At 44.1% G+C, this 23,936-nt stretch overlaps 1 protein-coding gene across 3 annotated transcripts in view; it reads right to left on the bottom strand.

The window, feature by feature from the left end:
- Window positions 1-3,562: 3,562 nt before the first annotated feature.
- RPAP1 (RNA polymerase II associated protein 1) overlaps window positions 3,563-23,936 on the bottom strand; it is a 54,012-nt gene continuing 33,638 nt past the window's right edge. For 2 of the 3 annotated variants that reach the window (XM_045015747.1, XM_045015748.1), the window contains exons 13-25: window positions 22,925-23,059; window positions 22,547-22,726; window positions 20,116-20,273; window positions 18,888-19,064; window positions 15,598-15,799; window positions 12,918-13,027; window positions 11,878-12,073; window positions 10,534-10,683; window positions 9,896-10,038; window positions 7,493-8,297; window positions 5,409-5,585; window positions 4,968-5,024; window positions 3,563-4,100 (exon numbers count right to left, since the gene is read on the bottom strand). In XM_045015747.1, the coding sequence (XP_044871682.1) occupies window positions 3,942-4,100; window positions 4,968-5,024; window positions 5,409-5,585; window positions 7,493-8,297; window positions 9,896-10,038; window positions 10,534-10,683; window positions 11,878-12,073; window positions 12,918-13,027; window positions 15,598-15,799; window positions 18,888-19,064; window positions 20,116-20,273; window positions 22,547-22,726; window positions 22,925-23,059 (2,649 nt within the window). In that variant the 3' untranslated portion in view covers window positions 3,563-3,941. The remainder of the gene's footprint in view (window positions 4,101-4,967; window positions 5,025-5,408; window positions 5,586-7,492; window positions 8,298-9,895; window positions 10,039-10,533; window positions 10,684-11,877; window positions 12,074-12,917; window positions 13,028-15,597; window positions 15,800-18,887; window positions 19,065-20,115; window positions 20,274-22,546; window positions 22,727-22,924; window positions 23,060-23,936) is intronic. The other variant, XM_045015749.1, reaches the window with a different exon arrangement.

The following is a 23,936-nucleotide window of genomic DNA, read 5'->3' on the forward strand; positions in this document are numbered from 1 at the left end:
TTGTATACTGACCCAACGAAAGACGCCAACACAATAACCAAACCCCTCTAACATGTTATTTTGATGAGGATTAAACTGGATTACCATAACTAGCACATTTCGTCCCTGCTTAAAATGGCAATTTACATTTCAATTTCCATTTACTGTACCAATGGGTACTTCAGAAGTGTTCTCTCTCTCTCTCTCTCTGCTGGCAAAACATTGATTGATCCTTAGCAACCACTCAAAAACTAAAACCAAACACAAAAGCTTTCAAAGACTTTTAAAGAAAACGTAGTGAAAGTTTGCAGCAACCCAAGAAGCAGAAATAATTTTAAACCACCTTCCCCAAACCCAGAATATGCAGCTGCCCAGAAAGATTGGATTTGAAGTAGGTTAAGCAGTGCCCTCTGGTGCTTTGCAGAGGGAATACAGCTACCCAAAGCCTTATAAAATTGAAGCTGTGAAGTTTTGTTACATTTGTGCCATGGCCAATGCCAAGGCATGGTCAAACTTTTTACAGTTATGTAGAGTTGCAGATTGTCAGCATATTCTGTAACACAATGTTGCCTCTGAAGCCATCTACTGTTTCCCACTTCATGGTTGCTACTTGCAATCCAGATCCCCATAAAAAGATGAAGGTGAGCAGGGTGGGAGGGAGAGAGGCAGCAATCACTGGTGATTTAAGGAACCATTGGAGGCAGAGGAAGCCAAAAAATAGGCTGATCCACTTTTTGCAACAAGGACCACTGGAAGACTTCAAGCATGTTTGTGAGTACACCAATACATGCCACCCAACCTCTTCCACCATCATTCACATGTCGCCTCAGTGGTATCATTTCACTGCACACTGTAAGTGGGGAACCTCTTCCAGTGGGGCAAACATTGTGATTTGGATTCAAAACACCTAAACACCTGTTGTTAAAGGCATGAAAGTAAAGCTAGTGCACTAAAAACAGAAGTGTAGCTGCTACAGTGTGAGCAGCGGACTGGGCTAGCAGCTCTGATTATATTCCTAGGGTCTCAGACAGGATTGTACTCGGGGTGGCTAGCCCCCTCCTATGGCTTCCATCATGGTGGCTACACTTCCATTTTTAGTATGCTAACTAGATCAGAGCTAGTGTAGGTATGTCTGCTTGAGTTGGAAATTACACCTTCAAACTCCAATGTAGACATACCTACAGATGACATATTCTAGCAGCTATTCTCTCACACAAACATCACTATTACTGGCTCTTGGAATGGCGAGAGAAGGTCAGTAGAACAAGCAGTGCTTCCCAGAAATAAGTCATGGTCTTCCAGCGAGTCATATGTACACAACCCTCCACTGTATGTGCACCCAAGGTTCAGTACCCAGGTTTCTGAGTACCAGGATTCAAACTCCCCACCTGTAGGCAAGGCAAGCCCCATATACCAGCACAGGGGACTCCAAACCTCTGACTTGAAGAGGAACCCACAGAGTGTTGCTCCATGGCCACCATCATTTCCCATATTGTACGGTATTCCCAATGTATTAACCATCTGCCCGTGACAGGGCCACCCAACCCCATGTAAGAGGTTAAATAAAAAGAGGGAATGAGCATCCCCTTAGTTCCAAAAAAGCTACAGAACTATAAATGTTTATTTATAATTTGTGTATATTCCAAAACTCCACTTTGCATAGAACAAAGGACTGGAAGGGTTTTGGCAAAGGAGGTTGTGCCATCAAGTTATGTGATTAGCTAACTCAATTATCTAATGGGCAACTAGCAGCCCATTAGATAAATTAATCTAATCTTTCTCTTAAATCTTTCTCCATATTTTTCCTGGAAGAGTATGGCTGGGTCTCTTGTCATGGTGAGACACAGAAAGTGGAAAGTGCAAACTCTGTCTGCGTATCTATTCAAGGGACACCATCATAGGACTAACCACATCAGCCACACCATCAGGGGCTCGTTCACCTGCACATCTACCAATGTGATATATGCCATTGTGTGCCAGCAATGCCCCTCTACCATGTACATTGGCCAAACCGGACAGTCTCTACACAAAAGAATAAATGGACACAAATCAGACATCAAGAATTGTAACATTCAAAAACCAATAGGAGAGCACTTCCATCTCCTTGGATACTCCATAACAGACTGAAAAGCAGCCATTCTTCAACAAAAAGAACTTCAAAAACAGATTTCAAAGAGAAACTGCAGAACTAGAATTAATTTGCAAACTTGACACCATCAAATTAGGCCTGAATAAAGACTGGGAGTGACTGCGTCACTACAAAAAATTGTTTTTCCTGTTGATACTCACACCTTCTTGTCAACTGTTGGGAATGGGCCACATCCACCATGGTTGAATTGGCCTCGTTAGCACTGACCCCTCACTTGGTAAGGCAACTCCCATCTTTTCACCTGCTGTATATTTATACCTGCCTACTGTATTTTCAACTCTATGCATCTGATGAAGTGGGTTATAGCCCACGAAAGCTTATGCCCAAATAAATTTGTTAGTCTCTAAGGTGCCACAAGGACTCCTCGTTTGTTTTTTTTTAAAGTGGAAAAGGTTTCAGTAAAAGTTTTATCATAGCTAGCACCTTTAAAAGAAAAAAATCAATACTGACTACTTCTTGCATGTCTGGCTTTATGAGCTATTGATTTTCAGCTGTGAAAGACCTCAGATCAGAAACTGCAACCGAAAAAGGATAAGAATAGAAAAAGGATTAAAAAAGAAACACTAGCACTGCCCAGATCCTGCTTGAAATAAAAGAGGGGGAAACTGCTGCAGGAGAATCTGAGATTTTTACCCTTCTGGGGACTTGGAACTGGGAAGAGAGGCGTACGTATAGGTTACTAGTTCAAATTCAGTCCAGGCTGGCAGCAAGTTACAAAGTCATTACCATCTCACAGCAGCTCAGTGGCCTACACGAAACAAGTTAGTTGCCGCAAGGGAGTGGATTGTTCAGAGCAGTAAGCACAGACTCCAGTGTGACTGCTCATGGTAGTAAGTGCTGTGCCTGGCAATGGGCTCAGTTATTTTTGTCATGACACTGCTAGCCCTGGTAGCTAAGGTTAAAATATAGGATTAGAATAGGGAAGCTAGTCAAAGGTTGGGAGTTTTATTATTAAACATATTGCTCCTTTAGCCTAGTAATTTCCACTTTAAACCTTAGATTCCTTTCACCAAAAGTCGATCAATGCACATTCTAGTCAAACAATCAGATACTTATTTTTTCTTATGGGGAGTGGTAGAAGCTGCTAAACATCTTGCCCTGCAGAGAGATAATTTTGTTAAATCTAGTAAGATTAAAAAATAAGGGGAGAAAAAGCTTCTCTCAGCCCATTCAAGAGAGCGCCACAGGAGGATCTGCGCAGAGCCCAGGTTTCTAGCATAGCTTCCTTAGAAGTTTGACAGAGTACAACTGTGTGGCTTACTGAGTGCATGCAGCACTTTCTGAGAGAGACTGCTGGAGAAAAGGACACTTCCACAGAACCAGCTTCTTCCTTCCCTCATATTGCCAGCATACAGATAAAACCCTGCAAAGCTCAGGATCCAGAAAAGCGAGGGAGAGGCTAGCATTCAGAAAGTGGGGATGGCCATGGAAATCACATTAAGAAAATCAGACTTCCATCAGAAAGGATTGAACTTTATTTCACTTAATTTAGTTTATTAAATCAGTCTGCACTCACATTCCACTACACAGGCATGTTTCTTTCGCACTCTCCAGCCCCAAGCAGCAGCAAGTCAGACAGAATCCAAAAGGATGTTCCAGCACTAGACATACCTAGGCCACGTACAGGTCATCCACATCCTTAGAAGCCATGTGATGTGCCACAGTGCTGAAAGGGTTTATTTGCCTTTCCCTTTGCCAATATGGCAAGGATGCCCAGGCAACATTGCACCCCATGGAGTTCACTTAAATTTTTTCCATCAGCTTGTCTAAAATGACCTTTCCCAGCCCTCAGTCCTCCTGTTGCTGAGATGCTTCATTCTGGATCCGACATCTGCATGTTCTCCTTGGGCTCTTTCTTGGTCACCATTTGCAGGTACTTCAGTCGAATGGGAGGGAGCTGCTCATAAAGGTCGACGCCTATCGGGCTCTCTGGGTTGGGCACTTTGTAGTAGAGAAGATGCTTTTTCAATACCTGAAGAAAGAAGCAGCCATGAAGCGTGGTGGGAGCAAGTGAGATTCTAAAATTCTACCCACTCACGACAGCTAGAAGCCCAGATGTAACTACTACCCCACACCCAACACAAGAGAAAAATCTGTGGAGTGTTAGCTCTTTCTGAGGAAGATTCACTTCCTTCCTCTATGCTCTATTTGCCTGAGGTTACCCTATTTGCATACAACCACCATGCCCACCCCACATCCTAGCTCTCATCAGCACCCAGAGATGGGGTCTGACTGAGTCACAGGGAGCCCACCTTAGACAATGGGTACTAACATTTTATACATTTATCATCTGTGTAATACAAAATATAGCACCACGAACTGGCATCGTGCTTCATGACAAGTCGGGCTGAGAAGGAAGAAGTTTTGTTTCTTTGAAAAGATGACTTCTGATAAGGGGGAAGAACATGTGAACTTATTTTATAAGTCTAGTTTAGAAGGTTAGCAGAGGAGAGTGGGCCATGAAAACCTGTGCTGGCTCCCTGCTCATGGCTGGGCTAGAATGGAACCTCCCCTCAGATCTCGAGGTATCCAGATAGAATAGTGCTCAAGCCAGTTTCATGGAATGAGAGAACAGGAAACCCATCTCACTCCCCCAAAGGCATCTATGCCATTCATTCATTCGTAGGGGGGTCAGTATAGTGCTGTCAGAGCTCAGGTTTAGGCATTAGAAGCCAAAATCCTGTCACTAAATTGTCACTTGCTCAAGACAACAGTGACTCATATTTAATCTGCCAAGGGTGGATAAATGGGGAGTCCAAGAGCTAAAGCTGAATCTATGATGATTCAACACCAGTACAATTCTGCTCCGAGTACAAGAGCTGGGTGCCGAGGAGCCTACCTCATCCACCAACAGCCAGGTCCTCCGCAGCATGCTTTTCCGAGCAGCATCAGCCTCCTGGGAGCAAAAGAGAGATGCTCAGCTCAACGCAGCACTTCAGACTGTGCAGCACTCCTGAGGGAGTCCTGCCTATTATGCTGCATCAGACAACAATTTGTTCTAGAGCAGAACAGCTGAATATGCAGTAGCTGTGACCTGGCCCCACCCCACCTCTCCTCTCCTTCCCCAAGCGAGGAAGATTTTGGAGGCAGTGGGGTCAATAGGGTTGCTCTCAAATTGCCACAGCTGAAACTCTACTCTTGCCTCTTGGAACTTCAACTCTCAGGTCTCATGCATTATATAATAGAGAGGAGCAATCTAGTGCATAGAGCAAGGGACCACGAGCATGGACTGCCCAGCTCCTAGCCCTGTAGCTGAACCCCAAGATTATCTGTGACATACCTCTGTTGTGCTATCCTGAGAGAAAATGAAGCTATTCACATGAGCCACAGCCACAGCATAAAGAACGGGGCACCAGGCATGACGCAGCGCACCAGTGACCAGTGTTCGGAAATACTGTCTCAAGAGGTTCAGGTTGTCCTCGGGAGGCAAGGTGTACCGCTCCAGCGGCACAGGAAACTGCAATAAAGCCAAAACAGCACCATCACCCTTCCCGAAGGGTTTGTGTCACTGACCGACAGGAAAAGCTCCCCTGCAGAGCATCCTCAAATACCTCCTCTGCTTACAGACAAAATAGTCAGATTCCAAGAAGAGAAAGGGCCATTGTGATCATTTAGTCTGACCTTGTGTCTAAGACAGGCCATAGAACTTCCCCAAAATAATTCGTAGAGCAGGTCTTTTAGAAAAACATCCAGTCTTGATTTAAAAATTGCCAGGGATGGAGAATCCAGCACAATTCCAGTTGTTTCAATGGTTAATTAACTTCACTGTTAAAAATGTATCCCTTATATCCAGCCTCAATTCATTAGCTTCAAGTTCTAGCTATTGGATCATGTTATACCTTTGCCTGCTAGGCTGAAGAACATTCTATTGGATACAAAATTTTGGTTGCCTTTATGCTCAGGGATAGTGAATGAAACAGTGAGGAGCTGGCAGGTGAAGCACATTCAAGTTATGAAGGAGAGTCACTTTAGCATCACTGCATCCCGCTAATGTGCCAGTGAGTTAATACATTGATAGATGCATCTAACCAGAAAGGGGCAAGCAGACAATGGGGAAGAGTCTACACTACTGTTGGAAGCTTCAACTTTGCATTTCCTGACTTAACTGTCCACCTTAAAAAAAGCATTAACAAAGCTTCTTGACCTAACTTCCTAGGGTCTTCGAAAATATAATTTTCAGCTGATTTTCCTCAACTATGCAGGGTTAGGAGGGTCATCTCTGTTAAATCAATTCCAATTACTTTTTAAATCAAGTAAAGGCAACAGTCCTCACTGACAAAAAGGGTGTCTGTGCCAAGTTTCAAACTTCAGTCTTTGTTGTGGCAACAGTGTCACTGGAATTTTTCCCCTTGTTTAAAGTATTTTTTCCACCACTCTCCTATAACTTAAAAAAAGGAGGGATTTTGTTCAAACTTTCCAAAACAAAATTAATTTTCGAGCAGTGACAAAGCATGGAAAATATCAACCTAAATATTTAATGCTCCATAAATGTATGAGCATATGAAAACAAGGGATCAGAATTGAAATTTTTCTGTAACCTTTGCTAGTCAGAAGCCCCTGTATTCCATAGTTTTGTGGCTGTGGAATCCATGCCAGACATAGCATTGTGCTCCAAAATTAAAGCCTCCATTTAAAATGGATGACAACTTACATGCCAACATGTTGCTATTGCACTCCTAATCATTTTATTAAAAGAACCAGCGTGTGTGCTCAGGCCACAATCCTAACACGTTTCCAGCTCCTCCCTATTGCTGTAAGCCCCAAACAATCCCTCCCTAGTGGCTAAAACCTCCAGCAGCCCTCAATAAACTTAATCATAGAAGTGGAGTTGTCAATAGAAAAATCTGTGGCATATAATATACCGAAGATATACAGAGTGTAAAATACACTGAAATTAATACAGGTTGTATTGTATTAATGCAACCCTCTATGCAGGTTGTATTATTCAATTTCCCACTGAATTCGGTAAAAACCTCTGATTTGGTTATTTAACTGAAGTTGCTGCAGAATTTCCAGCACTCCAGCAACAGAGTGCCACAGAATCCAGGAACCAGCCCTCCACCCACCTTGAGGTTAGGTTCAGTTTGGCAGAGAGTACCGAGGACCTTGACTACAGCAGGCACCACCGGCAACTGCTACAATAGCCCTGAACTGAAGGAATATCACCTTCAGTCCACGTGACATTTAATGTTCTACATATTGGATTTCTTCAGCAGGAACAAAACTTGCCAACTAAGAAAGTGTAACTGCCACACAGGAAAGAGACAGCTAGACTGCCCAATGCAGAAAGGGAAGAATAATGATAGTGACAATATCCCAGTTTGGGGAATAAAGTGACTGCCAAGTAGTGTGCCTAGAGGTTACCTGTTTGAGTGGCACTCCCAGGGCTCTCAAAGTGCTCACATGTTCCCCGAAAACTGCCAGCCGCAGCTGAACACTGAACCGCCTCTGCAAAGGGAGGAGAACAAAGGCTCCAAAAAGGGGGTCACCGAAGGAGACTCCTTCAAACTGCTCCAGGACACTTATATAGAGGTCATGGAATGATGCCAAGCCAGGGAGAGGAGCATCCAATTCCAGGGAGTCCAGGACCTTGGGTTGGCAATAGAGAGCGAGAAGGGCAGCTGTGTAGCAATGAACAGGTCCTTCCAGGAACAGGTCACCACCTGTGAGGAACACACACATAAGCCGTGCCAGTTTGGCAGCAGCTGGGATGTTCTGAAGTACTCTGGCACGCCACGTTTCCAGGAGCAGGACCCACTGCAGATTCCGGGTCACAGTGTTCACTAGATCAGGTGGAAGAGTGTTCAGTACAGCCCCCCGTGTCTCTGCACCGGTCACTTTGTTGTAGAGGCTGATAAGAGGAAGGAATGGCCAATCAGAAGGTAGGATGGGCCCTTTGACTTCAGGAAGCAGCAACGATTGGACGAGGTAAGTTCGTCCTTGGTAGGCTACCTGGGAACGGGCAAGAGCAGGCTCCAAGTGAACAAACTGAGAGAGGTAACAGGCACGAATGAAAGGGAGATGCTGGTATGATTCTCCCAGCAACACACCGCGGCGGGGTTTGGGGAAACCTGCAGCCACTGAGCCAGGCTGTGCCAGCTTTATGCTTGTGCCCAGATGTAGGATATCGGAGAAATCAACTGCTTCTGGCCCTCCAGTTTTCCCTTCTCTGTAAAATAAAGACAAACAAATATTGGTATTTAGCCCCTGCACACAAAAATCAGACTGTGCGCCTCTATATTTCCTTTCCAAAGTCAGGAACAATGGAGTACCCAGCATCACTGAACCCATCTATGGCTCCCAGCTAGCATGAAATGACACTTCTGGCATAACATGACACTTCTGGCATCCCAGATGCCATTGGCAGGTCGCTGCTGTGAGGAAGATCACACGCTCTCAGCTGGCAAGAGCACAGCCCATTGCCATAAAGAAACACACACACCGGTAGACTTCTTGCTACTCTTAAGGGAAGCAATGATCTTTGGAAACTTGCAGTGCCGGATGACGTGCCAGCAGGTGTTATCTGTCTAGAGAGATAACACGCTTGGCTACGCAGTGCTGTCAGGGCACTGATGTGAGAAAACACACACCGCAGGAGCCCCATTTGCATTGACAGGGCAATACTCTGCTCATTTTGCAGCTGGCTTTGATAAGGGATTGAGAGAGAGAGATGTGCTCTTGTGCTTAGACTACAGGACAGAGAAATCAACCCCCCCCAAGGTCTAATCTCAGATCAGTCCCTGATTCCAACTACAGCTTCCTTAACTGTTAGATGGAGACTACTGGGACGGCTGTTGTGGAGGATTAGATAGTGTTTGTAAAGCACTTTGAACACGAAAAGAACCAGAGAAATCCGAAGTATTTTTAAGGTGGGTTCATCTAGCCTCTTCCAGGGATGTACCATTGTTCCACGGCAAGCTACAAGGAGACACTCAGAAGCAATACAAGGCCCAACTATACCCACTGCCAAACACTGAAAGCCTCACATCTGTGATGCTCAGTCTCCACTAGTTTGAGGTAAAAAATATCAGTGGTTACCTCTTAAACCTTCAGCTTTACCATACTGGAGCAAACTGTGCAGGCAGCCAAACATTAAGGGTGAAAGGGAGATTTAGAAAGGTCTTCCAATGGGGGGCAGAGAACAGTAGTGGGCAAGATTTCCATCTGCTTCACAGATCTTACCAAATCTTGACTCAGCATTGGTGCCTCGCTGCTGTAAGGAAGGTGAGACCACTAGATGGGGATGGAAGGACACCTGCCACTAAGAGGAGGGGGAAAGCAAACCATCATGTCTCTCTCATTACCAGTGTGCTGGGGAGAAACCTGAAGGTCATGCCTCCAGCCTTCACCAACAGGTCCCATTGCAGAGGAACACACTTCGGTGTTTGTCTTCACTCAGGCCATACATGTCTACACTGCAATTAGACATCCAGGGCTACTCCCTGCCAGCCAACTTGGGCTCGTGGGGATCAGGCTAAGGCTGTTTGGGCTTCGGTTGTAGCCCAAACTCTGGGACCTTCCCACCTAGAGATTGGGTGCCAGCCCAAGCCTGAATGTGTACACTGCAATTCAACAGCCCCTTAGCTGGAGTCAGCTGGCACGGGCTGTGGGTTTTTAAACTGCACTGTAGTCACACCCATAAAGGCAGAAAATCATAACTACGATCAAATGTAAAAATCCATTTTTTCCCCTTCTTTTCCAAGATATTTCCCACATCCCAACTACAGGCAGGAATGAGGTTCTTAAGGAAAAAAATGCAAAGCTTACGGAATGAATTCTGGATTAAAGGCGAGACCCAAAAGGAGCTCATGAGCCAGATGCTCACTCCCTGGCAACAGACGGCTTAACAATGCCATGGCAACACAGTGATGGAGCGAGGCATGCTGGGCGTAATCCGGACAAATACCTGCCTGCACAGGAAACAAAAACCCAACAGATGAGGACGTTGCAGCGCGTCTCAAGGAGGCAGTTACAATGAGTCAGGGGCAGTTAGCTGGCCTGGGAGCATCAGTGGAACATCAATTAGATGTTGAGTCAGAGCACGGGAACAGACAGTTTTCATATGGAGGTAGTTTTCCTTCCCTTTTTGTCCTAGACCTTTAGGTAGTGTTTCTATACATTAAACAAACAGTCTCTGTGTTCAAGTCCAGAGGCAGCAGCCTTTCAATAGTAGGTGAAAGGATTCCTGTAGTTACAGTCTGCAAAGTGATTTGGGATCTAAGGCTCTGTATAAGTAACTGTAAAACGATGATACTTTTGGCTAGTAGGTGAGTTGGGCCGTCAGAGGCAAGACAAAGACCAGCTGATTCAATAATTAGTTGCCTGCCTGGTATGTTAGCTGGTAAGGGAGCCAAGGGTGAGGCTAGTTGTCGGGGTAAGAATGATTAAGGTGCTGAGGGGGTTACCATTTTCTGAGCCAAGGCTAGCACAAAGTATTGCAGATGGTATTCATGCCGCAGGATCCAGGTAGATGAAGAGGTTATGGAGGGAGGTCCGGTGGGCCAGCTCTGGAGCAGATAGTCCTTCAGACCTTTGAAGTCTAGCACAGGGGTGTACTGTAGAACCAGAAATGGAGGCAAATACCATCAACACCACCCCGCTCAGGGAGAGAATCCTCTCCCGTATCTGTCACCTCGTCCCCCACGGAGAATAGCTGTAGGCTACTTCAGACAAGGGTATTCATATGCACTCGGATGACCTGATGAAACCTCCCTCCTCTCCACTGCAGAAAGAGGCTCTACTTCAGAGATTCCCAGTCTTTTGACTTCTTTACCTTGCATACATCCAATCACAACTAGGCCTCCTTGTATGAGCATCAGAATCATCTGTACCAGATCCCATAGTGCTTCAAAAGAAGGCACATGGGGAAAATCAGCATAATAGTTTACATGGCTTCTGTTGTTATATGAGGAGGATGCAGCTGCAAAGTCACTTGTGAGCAGAAGACCAGAAAGCAGATTTGAGGTGGGCCTGTACCATAATTTTTTCTCCAGCAAAGTACAGAGTATGGTTTGGGGGATGTCTTCACCTGCTCACATGCATCTGAATTTACTCACTGCCACTATCTTTTCATTCACGGAAATCAGAGTTAGAAGAAACCTATTAGGTCACACAGTTCATCCCCAGGGAGCTAATATAGAGTAAATCTCAACACAATATATTCTCCAGTGCTTTAGGCTACTTTTAGATGTCTCTGGCCATGAACTGCTGCTTCTTTAAGGAGATTATTCCACAAATTAGTGGCTTAGCTGGAAGAAAGGTTTTCTTGATACCCATCCTAAGTCTCTCTTTAATTTCTTCCCTTACTCCAGTTATATCTCCTTTGACAACCTTAAACAATTATTCTCTATCCCTACTCCACACTGTTTAGATTATTCAAATATTCAGGTATATCCTGCACCTTAGCCATCACTTAGCTGAACTACAAATGTTTATCTGTTCTGATCTTTTCCTATAAATCAATCCTTTGAGCACTGTGATCATTTTTTCGCTAAGTTATTTCCAGCATCTCTAAGTCCTTCGGGTACTGAGGATCCCACGACTGAACATGCTATTTGAGGTGTCGTCTCACAGGATCTGAATAGAGAGGGGACTCCTTGCCACTAACTACTTTGTTTTCTCTTCAGCAAAACGAAACTATTGTTCAGCCTAAGTTACTTGACACTATTACCCTTGAATCACGTGTGCAGTTCCTACCCCTTGCTGGGCTATCACTTATTCAGCATTCATAGCCAGAAGCCACTACTCACCTTGCTGACCAGCCCTTTGTGGATATGGGTGACGTTGTTGATGAGGAAGAGGAGGGCAGTGAGGAAGGGGAAGGGTGACTTGGAGCCAACTAAACTCATCTGGGGTTTCCCTCCAGTGCAACTCAAAGACACAATGCTGGGGACAGACTCTGGTCCTGGGCAACAGGACAGGGGATTGCATAGAGCAGAGCACGGCCTGTGTGAAGAGAGACAGGGAGATCAAGTCATGGGCATTCATTTCACTGACAGCTTTGGTAGTAAGTTGCAGATAGAATCCCACATCTCAGAAACACCCATACAATAAACTGTAGCCAAATGGAGTATCCCAGGGATTGCGTGCATGTACAATACCCAGCAATATGGGGCATTAATTGGAGCTGTTAGGCAGTACTGCAATACCAAATAATGTAACATGTTGGTTCTAATGGATTCCAATCTTTTGCTGAACTGTTCACAGAGTCAAGGAACACGGAGCACAAAACCGCATCTCTTATGTTGTGCATTCAGAACTACTAGCCATAGGTACCCAAACAGACTAACATTTTTCCATAGGTAAGCGTGACCCAGATTGCCAAAGAAAATCCTACCCACAAAGACTGAGGAAGCCAGCCCCAACCTAGAACACAGGAATTGGAAAATATGCTGGATTTTTCAGAGTGCCTCCTCACACATCTCTGGTGTGCAAGAAGTAAGCGCTTCAGCATTCTCTCATTCCTTTAAAATAAATCTTCATCGTAGAATTTTGTTTAAGAAGGCTGTTTGCACATCACCCACCTTCCAAACTAATGGATCACAAGGGTATACTCATGACACAAAATTGCTAAGCTCTGCACTTTCAGCAGAGTAGGAATTTGTAACCCTCTTAAAACTACACTTTTCACATATTCAAGGCACATGCTAGGGGGTTTCTTTATTTTTATAAGAAATGTTGTCAGTCACACAACTGCGCCTCTCCCTGCACTGTTGCTCAAACAGGTCAGAAATGAGATTGCACCTAACTTCTCAAGCTGTAGCAGCAGTCTGGCTTAGAGTGGTTTTACCTGAGCAGATCCCACATTCTGTGCATGGCAGGCTGGCTGAGGAGAGGCAGCAGCACCTCAGATGTCAAATGCTCTACTTCCTCCAGGCAGTCAATTGGATTGAGTGACGGCTGAAGAAATCATTGAAAAAAGGGCATATCTGAAGACATTCAAATGAAGTGAACAAACTATTCTTGGGGAAGAGACAGCTAGATTTCTACCCCCACCACCCACCTTTTGTTTAAAATAGCTCTTTGCCCTATACACACAGATTTTTGCTTAGCGATAATACCATGGGTTACAGTAAGTTGCTACAGGTGGATAAGCCTCCCACTACACCAATGAGAGACCCCAATGTGCTGACCTTTCCATTAAACACACCGATACAAAACTATGTTGCCTGTTTCAGGACTGAAGGACTGCAATTACAACACAAGAGCTAATGTAACTGCCTTGTTATTTAAAGGTGGGTAGCTCTAGTGCAGTGTTATCAAAGACTTCAAGAGAATCAGCAGCACACAAGGAGATCAGTTTAGCCACGGAGGCTGAATAGTTCCCAGTATGGCCAAACATCATCCTAGATGAGCAATGCACATGATAACATTTTACATTCCCAACGCAGGGCCTTTAGGGGACCTTTCCATTTCTCCTGCCCTCAAGAAGGAACACTTGAGATTAAAGAAGCATTGCAGAGAATTTTGCATCTCCTTCACCTCATCAGAATGCAGTCACCCCACAAAGAACAAACTAAATCCCTCTCAAGAAAGAGACTCAGCTGATTATTTAGTGAAGTGGAGATGCACACCTCAGTTCTGCGCCTTCTAATGGGCATGGCATAAGGAAGCCATGATAGTCAGCACTGTATCATTGCTACTAAGACAGATATGACAATATCCTTCAATATCCCAGACAAACCTTATGGAATTAAGTATTTGAAGAGTCCATTGTATTAAAAATGAAAATATTTTTGTACTATTGTGGACTATACAGAACTTCTTAAGGAGGAACACAGGATTCATACAATTTCAGGGAAGTACTGGGGACTTCAAAGGACTTTTGTGGACAATTCATGTGAAGTGGATTGCCTAGAAAACACTTGGGGTCAGGGGAATGTAAATGATTCACCTTGAAATCCATCCTTTCGAAGCTGCACCTTGAGCAGAAAACCATTGTTTAGCTGATTACCTATTCACGGTGTCTTCAAAGGCCCAAATCAGATAACTGAGTAACTCTCGGAGTCATGAGGGTTCTTATTCTGAGCAAAGGGTCTTACGAACTTGAAGCTACAGGAAAACTTCTGCACGGGGGTTTGAAGCACTGCTGACCTGTCAGAAGACTTGTTCTTGGAGTGATCTGTGGTAAGCTTATTAGCATGCGTATAGGTTCTTTTATTGTTTTCTGTATGTTTTCTCTGTAATGCTTTTACCTTAAGAGTAAAATGTGCTTGCTTATACAGAGCCTGTGTGGTAACTGATAACTAGCAATTACATGGTCTACTGTCTCTAAAGAGAAGGCAAAAGAAGTCTGCATAAGCAGCCTGTCTTTTGTGGGGGATATCATAGTATAGTCAGGGGACTGCGCAGCCTGGAAATACCCTCGTCAGAAGGGAGAAAGAGACATGTCTCCCTCCAAGAGAGGGAATGTCTGGGGAGCTAGATGAGGTGCCCTTGCTACACCACAGAAGGGGAAAATAAAGGTGCAACTGCCGTGAACTGTGACTATAACAGAGACAGATTTTCATACCAGCCAATTACTGTTTTGCGTATTTTTTCATCTCATGTAACCACAAGAACATTATTGGGGGTAAGTAATCTTTGTACTGGCAGGGTCTTACACACAATTTTCTTTCTTTCTAGAATTAGAATTCAAGAGTCTAAAAAAAAATATTTTTAAATATCCCAGGACTGGATGGCATAAATGTCTGACAATGAGTGCTGGAGATGTCAAAAACACTAATGCCACCAATTCAAATCCAAACCCAAGTTTGTAGTGACTGACAGTCATTAGCATCTTTTGGCTATTTGGTGGCCTATTTGAAGTGAGCTTCCAAGGTCTCCATCCACTTCCTAGTGGATAAGTCTCCACACCACTTGAACAGGCACTACAGTAGCAAAGACTGAATGGCCAGAGATACCAAATTATCCCACACTCTTAAGAGATATTTCTTCCAGGCCAGGGTTGAGGCCTTTTGGCGGGACAGTGCAGAGGATGCTTACACTGTGGTTGCCTGATACATTTTCTGTGAATAAATGTAAGATGTCAGGCTGATGTATTTTGGGGCTTGACATGTTTCAGAAAATTCACTTTAAAGATGGTCATACACCATGTCAGTTATTGGGTTCCTCTCCCTGTCTTTACAGAACTTTACCTCAAATGCCCTTTGGGCAGCAAATACACTAATCTTCATTGTTCCTATACTCCAAATACTGATGGGCTGACACTCAGTCACAGGGCAAACAGGATTGTGGGCACTGCTGAATGTGAAGGACAATGGCAGTTCAGCCAATGGTTGCCTGCAGTTTAAAGACTGGCCAACCTGGATTTAAGGACTGGCGATCAGTGTATAGTCCTGAACATGCTGTCAGCTACATTTCCTTCCAACTTGCTCTCGTTTCAAGGCTTGCTTGGAATTCAGGAGTTAGGAAGAAAACACACAGGCAGGTAACATGGAAGGATGTCCTGGCTCTTTAACAGGCCTTACCTGTTGGCTGCAAACGCTGTAGTAAACCCCCAAGTAGATGATGTATGTTGTTGTAAGAGGCTGGAGAGCTTGCCAGGTCTCCAGCCGGGATATTTCCTGGACAGACCTCCTCAGATTGGTCTCCAGGAAGGGTCTCAGGCCTGACACCTGATTCCAGGTGACTGGTGGAGGAGGAATCTGTTCTCCATCTCCTGGACCACTGCTGCAATGTAACAGAAGGATGATAGCAAAGGGGAATTTCTCAGCAAGAATCTTATCCTTGAACCATCACAGCTAAAAATAGACTTTCCAGTTATGTGCAGTCTTAAAGACTGGCAGATACTAGGGAAAGGTACCAGCTCAGAGCCACCACAAACCTGCCCAATCTGCTTCATGGATGTACACAGTGCCAGCATTATGTGTGTCTGCTCCTTTACTAGCAGCTTTTTAACTGCTGGTGTGCCTTGAGCAGATGCCTTCGTGGAATGATCTGTAACAACTTCAGATCTCTCTTAAGGGGCTCCAGCTAATTCAGAACGTACCCTTCTACTTATCTACTTTAAATTTATCTGCCATGCTGACCCAATCATCCAATTTGGATAGATCATTCTGGAGCTCCTGGCTCTCTTCCAACCAACCACCTTCAGGAAATTCTACTACTTCACTGTCTACTCTTCCGCTATGAGACACTGGACTCAATATTGATTCCCTGGGGGAACCCATTATTAATTTTTTTCCGCTATGAGATTTAGCTATTTACTCCCACTCATCCTCATAGAAATAAGGGGAAGGAGATAGACAGTAATAGTCTGGTATTCAGTCAAATAAGGGAGAGCTGTGGAGAATACACACAGCAGAATGCATTGCCAGCTCATGGAACAATACTCATTGCAAAAAATTGAGATGGGCAGGAGGCAGATTTGTAGCAGTGGTGAGGAATGTAGTAAAAGGTTTAGCTCATTCCCCCTGAGGAACTTTGATATGGTCTTGAAATGAGGTGTTTTATCCCTATGGAATTTGCAAACAAGAATACTCATGTCATTGTCAAAGTTAAAATTCATATACCTTTTTCTCACATCTCTGTCACTCAGATTCTGAAAGGTGAAGGAATTTCTAAAATTTAATTTGCTTTCCACCGTTCACTTTCTGCACCTCACTCAGTTTGGACCAGTGATTCTCAACCTGTGGCCCGCGGGCTGCTTGTGGCCCAATCAGCAAAGAGCTGCGGCCCATGTGACATCCTCAGGGCCATAGAGATAGTAGTGGATGCATCCCATAATGGTAAGTTGAGAATCACAGGTTTGGACAATAAAATGAGACAGGTCAGTTTCACTTTGTTACTGCTCATCAAGTGCCTGGTTCTCACATACACTAATGCAAGCTGTTGCAGCTGAATCTCCAACCCTTACAGGGAGCAATCGAAGGGAATCCAAAAGAGACATAAAAATCTTGCTTTTCATTAAAAACAAAACCACCATGGAAGGACCAAATGCTGCTTTATTAATGATGCCCATTTCCCCTCATGAGTCCTCAGGTATTACTTTTTAAACTACAGCTGACCAGCACCACCATGGGAATTCACTTAAGAACATAAGAACAGTCATACTGGGTCAGACCAAAGGTCCATCTAGCCCAGTATCCTGTCTTCCAACAGGCCAATGCCAGGTGCCCCGGAGGGAACAGGTAATCATCAAGTGATCCACTCCCTGTCACTCATTCCCAGCTTCTGGCAAACAGAAGCTAGAGGACACCATCCCTGCCCATCCTGGTTAATAGCCATTGCTGCACCTATCTTCCAGGAATTTATCTAGTTCTTTTTTGAACCCTGTTATAGTCTTGGCCTTCACAACATCCTCTAGCAAAGAGTTCTTGAGGTTGACTGTGCATTGTATGAAGAAATACTTACTTCTGTTTGTTTTAAACCTGCTGCATATTAATTTCATTTGGTGCCCTCTAGTTCTTGTGTTATGAGGAGTAAATAACACTTCCTTATTTACTTTCTCCACACCAATCATGATTTTATAGACCTCAATCATATCCCCCTTAGTCATCTCTTTTCCAAGTTGAAAAGTCCCAATCTTATTAATCTCTCCTCATATGGAAGCCGTTCCATCCCTCTAATCATTTTTGTTGCCCTTTTCTGAACCTTTTCCAATTCCAATACATCTTTTTTGAGATGGGGCAACCACATCTGCACACAGTATTCAAGATGTGGGCGTACCATGGATTTATATAGAGGCAATGTGATATTTTCTCTCTTCTTAATGACTCCCAACATTCTGTTAGCTTTTTTGACTGCTGCTACACATTGAGGGGATGTTTTCAGAAAACTATCCACAATGGCTCCAAGATCTCTTTCTTAATTGGTAATAACTAATTTAGACCCCATCATTTTATGTGTATAGTTGGGATTATGTTTTCCAATATGCATTACTTTGCATTTATCAACATTGAATTTCATCTGCCATTTTGTTGCCCAGTTTGAGAGATCCTTTAGTAGCTCTTCGCAGTCTGCCTGGGATTTAACTATCCTGAGTAGTTTTATATCAGCTGCAAATTTTTTCCCCTCACTGTTTACCCCTTTTTTCTAAATCATTTATGAATAATGTTGAACAGGACTGGTCCCAGTACAGACCCCTGGGGGACACCACTATTTACCTCTCCCCATTCTGAAAACTGACCATTTATTCCAACCCTTTGTTTCCTATCTTAACTACTCCTGCACAGGTGACCTTCAGTATGCATAAGCAGCACTCTCACCTGTGGAGTGATGGGAGGACAATAACCAGGTCCTCAATGGGAGAAACTACTGTTCCTGGGAAAGTGCTTCGATGATGCACTTTTTAAATTCAGTTGACTACAACTTTCATTACACAGAAGTACCAGGTACAGGACAGATCAACTCTGTCTCTAATCTCCACATACATCCCCATCTCTAGTTACTGTCTTGTTCCTCCTTATGTCACACCCAATGCACTAGATAACCTACTTCAGCTACTCTCAAAACATGTGTCCTTTTGCAGAATTTCTGCAAAACCCAGTAACATCTTTGGGACAGGGATCCTGCTTTCTTCTATGTACTACACACTTTTGAGCACACTGATGGTACCTCTGGAAAACATGACTGTTAAGAGGACACTGTCACATAGTTTAGGCTCCAAACATGACCTATCTAAAGTGAAGGTTAAACAAAGTGGGAGGGTAGGCCATTCTACATCCATGCTTCTGCGATGGTACTGCACACAATGCCCTGGAGAGAACTGGACAGTGTCCCTTTCAAAACCACAGCTGACAGAAAGTGACAGGCCTACCTGCTGAGCCGGGCCTGCAGCTCTGCCGTGCAGCCTGCAGTTTGAGTCACGTGGGTCAGCAGGGTGATCACAGCTGTAGCTCGCTGGATGGAAAGTGGAAATGTGGGGTTTTCCTGGCAATCACTAAGCAAGTGGGGCAGGGACTGGAGAATCTTCACCAGCACGGGGTAGAGATCCCTGCAGTTTGTGATGGGGAGGATGAGTAAAAGAACAAAACCAGGAGAATGTCATTCCAAGCTCAGCAGAATGGGAATGTTCAATTAATGCAAAGCTCTTCCTGATAGATAGGGCAGTGTCCTAGCATAACGAAGTATTTATGCCACACTCACTGCTCTAACATTCAATCACCTGCCCAAAGTAACATACGTACAGACATGCAGCTTTAAGGAATCCTCTTCGGTTTCTCACCCCACTCCGCCTTTAAAGATAATCCTAAACTTCCTGATCTTAGTCTGTGGGTTTGGAGTATTGGGGGATGGATGTTGTGGAAGCATTATTATGAAGCAGCAAGTCCCCCACCAGGGCTTGAAGACCGTGAAATTTCCTATTATCCTAATCTCTTCTGAAAGGGAGCTCCACAGCAAAGCCCTGCCACTGAAAAAGCTCTGTCCTCCACTCCTACCAACTGCATTCCTCTGGGCTGCAGGATAGCACAGTTATCAGAAGAAGACTGTAGATGAAGAGGAAGAGTTGATCCCTGAGGTAGACTGGACCCAGCCCATTAATGACCTTGAAGGTCAGGTACAAGGACAGAGAATTTGACCCTCTAGTGGATTGAGAGCAGAATGCAGTCAGCAGAGCACCAATTTGCATTGGCCTGTGTCATTTAGCAGGCATGCTGCTGCTTGTTGGACCATTCAGAGCTTTCTTACAGATGTCAGGTTCATTCCTAGGTGTGTTGCAACAACTGAGCCTGGAGGTAATGAATGCATAGGCCACCCATGTTACATGAAAGAGCTGAATCCAGTTGTGAACTGCTGGGAGAGTGGGAATTTCTTGTCGTGTGGAGAAGGAGCAGCATGATGCTGGTGCTAATACTCATTTAAATGAGGGAAATCATGAAAGGACAGAAGAAGTTGAGGTCACAACAGAGAAATCAATGGAAGCTAGGTTTTACAGCACCCTGGGGAGGCTCCACAGATCCCTGCAATTACCTGCTGTGGAACAGGCAGCTCATTTCTTCATTACACAAACACTGAGTCCCCATTTCTCCAGGTTTGGGCCATACCTGTAGAGATCACAGGACTGACCGTAGCCAGCAGCCACAGCCCACAGCCGGAAAGCCTCAGTGCTCAGCCTTATGGCTTCCTCCCTGTGCAGAGGCAGGTCCTGGGGATCTTCAGCTATAAACCGACTCAGTCGACTCTTCAGCTCAAATTTATTAAGCTGGAAAGAAGAAGCATACAAATAAAGTAGTAAGATGTGTCTCGTCTTTGGGTCTTATCACTAGAGCGTCATGCACTGAGACAGCTGCAGCCTCCATTCATAGATTCAAAGGGCATAAGGGACTATTGTGATCATCTAGTCTGATGTCCCATATAACAGAAGCCATAGAACTTCCCAAAAATAATTCTGAGAGTGACCTTTTCAAAAAACATGCAATCTTGATTTAAAAGTTATTGGTGATGGGGAATCTACCAAGACACTCTGGTCCAATGGTTAATTACCCTCACCATTAAAAATGTATGCCTCATTACCAGTCTGAATTTGTCTAGCTTCAACTTCCAGCCACAGGACCACGTTATACCTTTCTCTGCTTCATTGAAGAGCCCATTATCAAATATTTGTTCCTCACCTACATAGTTACAGACTGTAATCAAATTACCCATTAATCTCCTTTTTAAGATAAATAGATCCACTTCCTTGAGTCTGTCACTATAAGACACGTTTTCTAATCCTTTGATCTTTCTCGGGCATCTTCTGTACCCTCTCCAATTTATCAACATCCTCCTTGAATTGCAGGCACCAGAACTGGACACAGTATTCGAGCAGATGCACCAGTGCCAAATACAAAGGTAAAATAACCTCTCTCTTACTCGATTTGCCCGTTTACATATCCAAGGACTGCATTAGTCCTTGTTGGCCACAGAGGCACACTGGGAGCTCACATTCAGCTGATTATCCACCATGATCTCAAAATCTTTTTCAGAGTCACTGCTTCTTGGGTCCCCCATTCTGTAAAGATGGCCCCCAATCTTGGTTCCTAGATGTATACATTTACATTTAGCCATATTAAAACACACATTGTTTGCTTGTGCCCAGGTTACCATACAGTGATGTAGATCACTCTGTATCAGTGGCCTGTCCTCTTCATTATTTCCCAGTCCTCCAATTTGTGTGTCATCGGCAAATATTCTCAGTGATTATTTTGTGGTTTTTTCCAGGTCACTGATCAAAATGTTAAATAGCATAGGGCCAACAACCGATCCCTGTGGAACCCTATTAAGAATACCTCATTCTATGATGATTCCCTGTTTACAATTACATTTTGAGACCTATCAGTTCGCCAGTTTCTTATTCATTTAATGAGTGCAATGCTAATTTTAATTCAACCCATTCTAAACTCCCCTTTATAATCACACAGCTCATTGTAACATTCAAAGCTATCGGTTTAGTTTGTGTTACATTAAGGCTCCATTTATAAGGGGTTAATAAATGATCAACAGATGTTACAAACATGTTATAGATGTCATAAGCAACCCACTGTGGGACACTAACATTCTATAACAACCGATTAACCTTTTATTAAAAGCCTACTAATCCTTTATAAGCCATTTATAAATGAAACCTTAATATAAAAGAGTGACTTACTTTTTGATATTTGGTGCTTGTTCAATAGGTTTTCCTCTTTCAAAATAGGGTATCTCGTGTCTGTTCAGGTGCTTTATTTGATAATGGGCTCTTGCTCTCTTGGAAACATTCAGGTTTTAATTTAGTTTCTTGGATCTCAATCTACTAGGAGCCTCTATAAATACTGAATTGAAAACTCCAAGAGGTGCCTGCTGTATTATGATGGATACCTGCCAGCCATGCTGACTTCACATGCTGCCTTGCATAACTGACTTCATTTGTTTTCTGATTGGTTGTTGGAAGTGAGGTCATCAGTTTAATAGGCAGGGATAGCATAAGGGAAGAATGACTATTTCTGAAGGCAGATTACCTGCCAAGTATCCAGTCCCCTTCATCCTCTTTATGTGGTTTCATTAAGTAATGGACTCAAGGAGGAATGCGAGAAAGCACCTGGTACCTTCTTGGGTGGGACACAGAGATGGACCCAACACACGTCCCCACACACACACTCTTGGCCTCCTATGAGGATTGTCTGACCTTCAGAGACATCTCTTAACAGTCAATCAAATTATGTAGAACATATGCATTTGGCAGCATACAACTGAGAGACACAGAGATGGAGGGGCTGGGAGTTACACTGCTAATGTTTAAGTGTTTGGAAGCCAGCTGCTTTTCTTCATTCCAGAGATGGATCCAAATCAGAACCCAGATCCAACCTTCCCTCCACATGAACTCTGGGTCCAACTCTACAGCTCAGACCCATCCCTAGTTAATTCCCTTCCTTTATTTAGAAAACAAGGCATATTAAACCAGTGCTACCACTTCTGCCCCTTGTGAGCAGAAAGGCCATGCTGAATCATACTGCTTACCAGTCTGGCTGTTGCATTCCTCCCCCCAGATGCCAGGACTCTGATTAACTTCATGGCGGTGGCACACGCAACGCCATGGAGGCTGGTGAGCAAGTGGCCTGGTTCAGCTACCCGGGGATCCCACTGAATAGGGAGAAACTCTCTAACGATGGTCTCAATCAGCCGAGGACAGGCCAGGAGCTGTACAAAAGCAAACAACACAGACATTGACTCTCAGGGCAGGAAAGCAACTCTGGCAGTTTGATTGTCAGCAGGAGCAAGTAGCACAACAATACCAACAGTCACCCCATCCCCTCTCCATTTCTCCATCTTCTTCCTCACCGTTCCCCCTCCTCACCCGTGGCCCCCTTCTCTCTAACGATCTGCATAGGTGGGTACCTGACTGCATGCTTCAGAGGAGTGCCTTGCTACCCGGGTGAGAATATCCAGGATGTCCAGAACTACAGCAGGGACTGGTCGCACCACCTCAAGGATGTACCTCAGTCGATGAAGAAACTGTGTCTTCAGAAGCCCCTGCAAGACAAAGAAAACAAAAACAAACCCATCACATTCCTAACATTAGCTCTACACACAATGTTCATGCTACAGCTGCTGGAGAGAAAGTCCTGTGAAATAGGCGCCTATTTATAAGAACAGGATTTAAAACCATCCTTTGTTTTAAAGGGAGAACTCTCCGCTAAGAGCAGCCAGTGTGAAGACAAACAAGTATAAGTTGGGATAGAGAGAGAAAGAGCAACTGGACTTTCATATGGGATCAGACCAGTGCACAAGGGATTCAAACCCACATGCTTCAGCGCATAAGCCAACTACTGACTGATGGGGGATAGGAAGACATTTCCACCATAACAATTATGAAATAATGTGCCTGTACAGGTTCTCCCACCTTTTTTTGACATAGCTGAAACTGGCCATTGATCCCCGTCTAGTCCAGTGTCCTGTCTCTGACAATGGCCAGTACCAGAAACTGAGAATGGACAATTAATCCCATTTTATAGGTAGGAAAATGAAGGCACAGAAAGATTAGGTGACCTTTTTAGGGTTAAACAGTGGGAGATCAGAGTCAGTGTCAAAGGCAGGAACAGAATCTGAAGTTCAAGTGACATTTATTCATTTTTGGACCTGGAAAGCAGGCATTTCTAAAAACATGTGGATTTACTACTCCTGTTTATGGTAACATCTTGGCGATCTGTTCTGGCATTTAATATAAAATGCACTTGCAATAAAAACAGAGGGAACTGAATTTCAAAGAAGCAGCAGATTCATATGTAGGTGCTTAGAATGGACTTGTATCTTGAAAGATCCCTTACAAATCATCTTCCTTTGGTAAGAGTCAGTATGGGAGGATGCAGGCTTCTTAAATCCCTCAAAATTGCACCTTCCAACCTCATTC

Source organism: Mauremys mutica, chromosome 4 (assembly GCF_020497125.1).
Source record: "Mauremys mutica isolate MM-2020 ecotype Southern chromosome 4, ASM2049712v1, whole genome shotgun sequence".
NCBI lineage: Eukaryota > Metazoa > Chordata > Testudines > Geoemydidae > Mauremys > Mauremys mutica.